Here is a 7464-nt window from a genome sequence, read left to right on the forward strand (position 1 = left end):
AATATAACCTATTTTTTCTATGATTGGGTTATTTATTTCCCAAGTAAACAGATAAAATACGAATGTGCAATATATGTACCAAAGTGTTGGCCACACTCGAATATTGTTGAAAGTGAAAACCTCCGGGTAAGTATGCGAATTTACTCAGCAACACAATTGAATTTGTATCGCAATAGTTTGAAATTTTATGCGGGTTGGTTAGTATCTATTGGGTATGGTTTTTTGTATACATAGAATAGATGCTTTTTGTTAAACCTACTCAAATATTAATATGCGTATGGCTATTGTATCTGCCAATAAATGATTGGTATTCATCGCCCTAATCCTTTCGAGCTGTATATTCTTGGCACTACTCAGGAAAGTGTAAGATTAGCAACGCACAAAATAACATCTGCTGCTTTTGCATTTAACAGTCCATTTCACTCATCCACTTCAGAATGCGATTTACCAAACGGGGCCCTATAAGCCTGACAATTATTTACGAAAGCGTTTCTGCCGAAAAAAGTGGGCAAGGCAGAAGTTTTTTAGCATAAGCCTTTGCCTGGCAGTCTTACGACACTAAAAGCTATTCAGCGTTTGCCTCCTTTTTTCTGCTTTCAAGGAGCTAATTGATGAAAGCTGCAAATGGTCGTGTAACGACAGTGAAAGAGCAAAAAAAAAGGGGAAGATTTTCTTCCGTCGGCTATAAAGTGCAAAATTAAAGGTGCTGCTAAACGGCAGCCAGTTGTAAGGGGAACGGCAAAAGTCCTTGGACTGGCATGGCTTTGGAAATTAGAATTAATATTTTTCCGCTGAGTTTACACAATTTCAAGTTGGCTGGCGCGAAAAATGCATGCCCTGGTCAACATCCCACAATCGCTGTTGTTGCCTTGCTGCGTATTTAGCACCCCTTTTACTGTATTTCTAAGGGTATTTCAGATTTTTCAGTTCTTACAACCTCAATAAAGCATAAATGATTGATTAAACTAGGAGTGCGTTTCAAATTGTAATACCTTTCATAGCCAATATTTAAAATACAAATTTCCCAGAGATTCAAAAAACCCGAGATAGTTGATGAAAAAGGGAACTGAAAAGTATGTAAGCAACCAGGTATTAAGAAAATGGTTAATCAAAAGCCTTTTAAAAATAAATGTTTTTTATTATGGACAATTCGATGTCTTAATGCATGAAATGTTTTTATGTTCAAGTATTTTAAATATGTTCTTAATAATTCCGAAATGCACGATAACAGGTACAGTCTATAATCTCAAAATAATATATTATATAATCTATAGATTATGAACTTAAGACCATGTCTTTTTGTTGCTTAAATTATAGTCAAGGGTGTAAAAGTAAATTTTTAACTTTAAAACCGGAAAAAATGTATTTTACAGAACACATTTTTTTCACTGCATTCTTTTAGACACTTTAAAAAATGATATCAATTTCCAACGATAAAAAACGCCTAAGTGCCTAATGATTGAACATCGAGGGTATTTACAGCTTCGATCCTCGAAATCCTTTTCCATCTTGTTGTGGATGTGTTTGTGTGCAGGTGAGAAAGGAAAGGAGCACATCTTGTGCTGAGCAAGCGTGCTGCAGTGGTGCATTCGTGGCAGCTCCAGATGCAGCTGCTGCAGCACTGATAATAAATTCATGATGAAGTGTAATTTATACACTTCATATGCGGCCAGCTCCTTTATACCCTTTTGCGTCGTTTTTTTCCCCACATTTTTTTTTTTAGCTGAGCTTGACATAGGTCTGACCCAAAAGACGGAAAAGTTTCCTCAAGGCTCGCCAGCCATGCATTAAACCTTGAAATGTTTGCGGCCCAGAATTCGCTTAAAACTAATTACAAATGCCGGCCAGCCCCGAAGGAAATCCGCGGGCCTCTGGCTGAAATTTCATTTCAAATTAATCTAATTTTTTGAGGCTACACTTTTTTTTTTCTTGGTCTTGGCTCTGAGAATCCCATCTAATGAGAAATGCTGATTTTGCACTTTGCCTGACGTTGCATACAAATGAGGGACCATGACGGTCGAGAAGTGGTCTTGGCATATGATTTCCCTGGAACTGGCTTGCATAATTGCATAATTAGTGGTTAGGTGTTATGTAAATGGAGCGGGAGCGTTGATTGGCTACGCACAAGAAACTGACCTCCTAATTACTCAATGGCAGCTAATTGGAGAGGCGAAATTCGATGGATTCCTGGATTAATTAATGACTTTTCGATGAACTGTAAGTGGTCACCGTGCCTGGTGAACCTCGAATTATGATATGATCGCTGGTTAAGAAAGGTATACAGTTTAAACGGGAGAAATAAATCTAAATATATTATATCATTAATCTGCATTGGAGATTTCTCTCTAATAAACAGGGGAGGGTAGCATTTAACACCCATTTGAATATTCTTGCAGACCTTTCCCATGTCACTCACCCACATCAACAGACCTCAAATGAACTGAACTGGACTGTCTGACTATTTGCTTGGATGTCCATCTGTTTACCTTTATGATTACATATATGCATTTGGTATTAGCCAAACTGTTGGTCAGTTGGTTTCCAGCTCTTTCAAGCAGCTCCTTAGCACCTCAAAGGTGCTGTTTGTGTTTGCCTAGTACACCTCAATAAACATAGTAAGTGCTAGTGCTTGGACTTTGATTCAAATATTTTCGGCATTTATTTAGCCACCATACATACCCATATAATTTGAGACTCGTAAGATTTTTCAATATCTACTAATTAATTTTAATTTGAAGTAAATTATGACTTTTAAATATAAACCAATTTGTATTAAACTCTGAACAGTTTGAATCATTATGGCTTTACATTTTATTACAACTTAATTTAAAGAGATTCATTTTATAATATTTTGTATAAAAGGCATACTTAAATTTGTAGTATTTCTCATCAGATTCAAGCATTTTCATATTCTAGAATATATTTAAACATAATTCATATTATGGTCAAAGCCATATAATTCCATATTTAAATTTTCAGTGCACTATTTCTGTGGGTGCAGAAAGTAAATATAGTGCTCATATATGTATTTACATATAGTCCGGCTTAAATGTGCATAGAAACACCATAGTTAAATCGGGGCAACATTATCCCTTAAAAAGAAATATAAACTCAAGTTACTTGCACAGAATCATGCTATAATTGGACCACTTTACACAAAGCCCAAAAAGACAACACAAATATGAGTTCGTATTTAAATTTTAGTTGTATTGGGGAAGAGAAAAATATGGAAAATAGCATGTTTATCATGTTTCTGGAGCCCTTAAGCCCGGATTGCACATTAATTATAAGAGCTTTTAAAAAAAATATAAAATGTGCATGCATAAGGTTATTGATGAGTATTTATAGCTACTTAGTTGTTATAAAATACAATTTGTTGTTGTCATGAATATAAAGAGAATAAATAAACAAATTAAATTGGTATAAAATAGATCCATATTCCAATCAATTTTGAATATAATTTTAGTTGTCATAAAGTAAGTAACAATATATTTTTAAATCAGAAGTATATTAAATTCATCCCAAAAGACAACAATCCCTTATTCACTTCATACTTTTGGACAAAAAAGATAACAACAAGCGAATTTAAAAACCTGGCATCCATAAGTTTGGGTTGCTTACAATTTTTAATAAAATTATATTATTTTAAATCCAATTTTAAGAATATTTTTTCGCAGTGTGGCCCAACAAAGTAGTACCTTTAAGTAGGGCCATCATACTCAGCGGCCAGCTCAGTTGCGATCGCACCTTCAAGAAGAACAAACGTACTTTCAGCAGAGATTCTTTTCGTGCCCACTTAGAACTGGTTTCAATTGGAAAATGTTGCTGATATCGCTTACACTGATGGCTTTCGGCCTGGCCCAAACGCTGCCCATCGAGGAGGCCGAAACGCTGACGACCAGCGAGGCACCCGATTCAGGGCGAGTTGTCTTCGATCAGCGGCAGAATGGCAGATTCAACATCCACGTGAGCATCAAGGATGTGGCCATCATCGAGGTGGGCCAGAATGGGTTGGCTGAGGTGAGTGAGTTTGGGCGAGGGCCCAGAAACCAGTTAACCAATATGCAGCTAACGAGTTGCCAGTGAGCTAAAAATAACATGGTATCTCTCAATTAGGAGACATATAACGATGAGGAGGATTACTACTATGATGACAGTGCGTTGACCGTCAAACCGATCAAGTTAACCACCGAGGCGAGCAGCAGCAGCACCACAACGAGCACCACATCGGTGGCAGCACTGCCAGAGAGCACTGTAACTACAGTGGCCACTTCGACTGTGGCCACCACTAGTGATCCCAAGCTAAATACCAGCTTTAGCTCTAATCTCTTGGCTGACATTGCGGCCAGTGTATCGAAGCCCAAGTCCAGGCTAAACAATCTGATGATCGTGGAGACGCCAATCGGTGGGACAACTAAGCCCCAGCATCACCCACTTCATGGTCGATCCAAAGATGTACCCATTATGGCTGCTGCTGCAATTACGCCACCCACTTTGCCCGAGAGCATTGAGTACACACCGCCCAAAAATCACAACTCGCCCATTTTCAAGGTTAAGGTTCAACGATCTTCGATGCCGGCCGCAAAGAAACCCGCCCGCTGCCGAAATCACCAGGTGCGAGATGCCCAGGGCAAGTGCTCCGACTCGATCTAGTAAGCCAAAAGTTATATAAAATCACCACTAAGCCGCTTACCAATCGCCCAACTCTTTCCCCATTTACTTTTCATTCTCTTCGATAGCAGAAAGCTGTACAGCATGCTGATGGGAATGAATTTCCCCTTTTTGGCAGCGGCAAATGCCGCGGAAAGTGCCTGATGATTCAACACTTATTACATAGTTTACTCAGACATAGAGTTTAAGTGCCTCTAATTGGATCTTAGCCATTAGCTTGAAATACACTGACTGAAAACTGATTTATTGGCCAGAATTGTCTTATTATTAATGGATTACCTTTTAAGATAAGAATGTTTCTCTTATTTTTCATACATTTTTGGTTTGCGGGGCATCACATTTTTTCAATTTGTTTTTATTTCTGCTTAATACTTGCTCTCACATTTTAACAAACAATCCGTTTTACTAATTTTAAAGCAGAATAATTACATATTATTATAATAATTGCTTGGACTTGCATAAAAAAATGTTTTTAATGAAGAGCATTTGTTTAACCAGTTTACATTTTTGGTTGAGCTTTTTCCAATAACAATTTGCTTTAAAAAATGTATTAATCTTTTTTTATATTCTACTGAGCTTAAAAGACGTGCACAAACAAAGTAATTAAAAGATTAAAATGTTCTGTTCGTTTTAAATTGAATATATAATCGTTAATTTTATAAGCTGCTTGTTAAAGGGAACTTATTTCTTAACTGGCAGTTTTCGTTAATTTAACCCTCGTATTTATCAAGGCCACGATTTTCCACATCACATTGCTTTAGTAAAGGATATTTTCAAACATGGCCTGAAAGGACGTTACATTTAAATTTGCACTTAATTGAAAACCAATTTCCGTTTGACTTTAAAACCCTTTCAATGTAGGCTGTCAGTGGGAATTTTAATTTATAAAAGTTAATACGTTGTTTTTCAGTATTTTTTTTATTCTTGTGAATTGCGAATGTCAGTTGATGAATTGCGTTTAATTGGTTAATGGAGAAATGAATTGCATTCCGATTTCATATGTGCTGGCACTCGATTTTCTTTGATATCACTGGAGTCCCTGGCGTAAGCCAATTTTTCACCTTATATAACAAGGTTTTTATTACCGCCATATGCCATACATGTGCACTGATTTTGCTCTATCAATTTGAGTTTGTAATTTCCGCATGCGCTTAAAATGCAATTGCAGCTGAAAAAGCATTGTTTCTCATCTGTGTGGGTGGTTGTATTGGTGTGCCTGTGCCTGTATTTGTGTGGGCGTATCTGTGTGGGACGGCTGCTTAATTGCAACTGTTGCGTGTGCGGCAAATCTTTGGGGCAGCACTGTGCACACGCCGTGCTCTAATTAAATTAATTGCTTAATTTTAAGTTAATTTGCCACATGTGGCAAGTTGTCCTCGTGTCCAGACAAGGCCCGCCCACGTGTCCTGGATCGGTGTGTCCTGCCTGCAGATGCTCCGTATCTCTCGGATTGCCCATAAACTGGTCAGCTGTATTCCCACAACAACTGCATTATCCCGATGTCCTTGTGCGGGACTTTAATCGAGTTTAAACTGAATGCGTAGCAAGGCCTATATATGAAATTCCAGTTAGCTAAGAGTGCATATCTGTGCTGGCTTTTATGTTGGTCACCTGAGTGCTTTTCTATATTCAGATAGCACTAAATCAGGTCGACAGTTATTGTTAATGATAATAGTGCACTTAACGTTTAAGCACTTTTACACTCATTAAGAGCAATAATAAGGTTTTAAACTTTTTCTACTTGAACTACAGTTGCAAAAGTTGTTTATCTTTTTAAATGGTTTTAATTAAAGACGTTACTTAAGAAATTCTTTATTCGATCAATGAATAAAGATCATTAAGTAAACAATTTGTTGAAAAGGACAATTATACATTATAACGAGTTACACGACAGATCCTTAAATGTTTCCCAAGTAAACCCCTATAATAATTTTACTAATTGAGGGATTATTTAATTTAATTTACGTTTGTCAAATGGCAACCTGGCTTATCCAATCCCTTTAAAATATTTTCCCGCCACGACGACAACTTATGCAATTGACAAAAGCCCAACCTGAGCAACTTTGTGTTGGAATCTTTTTGGCAAAGTTGGCCCGCACTAATTACCTACATTAGGCCACCTGCACAGACTCGGCACACTCAATTAGCAACTGTAAACTGCAATTTCTATGCAGGCCAAGTGAGTCTTGGCCAACAGCAGCCGGTTAGCTCAAGTCCGCAACTTTGTCGCTTTCGTTGTTCCCTGCATTATTTATGCCGCCCCTTGACCTTTCGCCTCGATGTCGCTGTTCGAGGAGCGTAAATTTCGCCATCCCCTTAAATGCGATGTTTTGTCAAATTAAAGCTGGGGCTAAGTAAGCCAGAGACAAGGAAAAGCGGAAGCACGACCGCCCGTAAACGCGACAACTTTCGCAACCGGAAGTGTAGCAGACGCCCAGCAACAAAAGCAGCGAAAGTGTGCGCTGAATTGGTTGTTCAGCTATAACGGATGCGGGGCGCCATCTTGCAGTTGTTCACAAACATGGCGGCAAAAGCCCAGAGCCAAAAAGCCACCCCCTAGCACACCACCCACCACCCCCCAATCCCATTCCAGCTATATTCCCGAGCAACAATTGCATTTTATTTATTGCATAACTAGCGGCGTTTATGCGTTGGAAAGTGGATGGCAACAACAGCAGAAAAACTAAACAAAAAATGGGAAACAAGTAAAAGTGTCCGAGACCAGAAATAGAACCATTCTTCCTTTCAGAATAGCCAACCCCCCTACACTATCCCACTGGCCCGCAGTCCAGC

The 7464-nt window shown here is 38.3% G+C and overlaps 1 protein-coding gene across 1 annotated transcript; it reads left to right on the forward strand.

Moving 5' to 3' along the window:
- The first annotated feature begins 3804 nt into the window (after nt 1-3804).
- Nucleotides 3805-4913, forward strand: LOC119551662. The gene is made up of 3 exons (XM_037861104.1): nt 3805-4020; nt 4117-4652; nt 4740-4913. Exons 1-3 carry the CDS (start codon nt 3820-3822, stop codon nt 4813-4815), a joined length of 813 nt encoding a protein of 270 aa, XP_037717032.1. The 5' UTR covers nt 3805-3819; the 3' UTR covers nt 4816-4913.
- Nucleotides 4914-7464: the final 2551 nt, after the last annotated feature.

Source organism: Drosophila subpulchrella, chromosome 2R (assembly GCF_014743375.2).
Source record: "Drosophila subpulchrella strain 33 F10 #4 breed RU33 chromosome 2R, RU_Dsub_v1.1 Primary Assembly, whole genome shotgun sequence".
Lineage (NCBI taxonomy): Eukaryota > Metazoa > Arthropoda > Insecta > Diptera > Drosophilidae > Drosophila > Drosophila subpulchrella.

Coding starts and splice junctions, on each gene's coding strand:
- LOC119551662 (XM_037861104.1), top strand. CDS start 3,820: ATGTTGCTGATATCGCTTACACTGATGGCTTTCGGCCTGGCCCAAACG. Junction 4,021..4,116: donor GCCAGAATGGGTTGGCTGAG/GTGAGTGAGTTT, acceptor TCTCTCAATTAG/GAGACATATAACGATGAGGA. Junction 4,653..4,739: donor AAGTGCTCCGACTCGATCTA/GTAAGCCAAAAG, acceptor TCTCTTCGATAG/CAGAAAGCTGTACAGCATGC.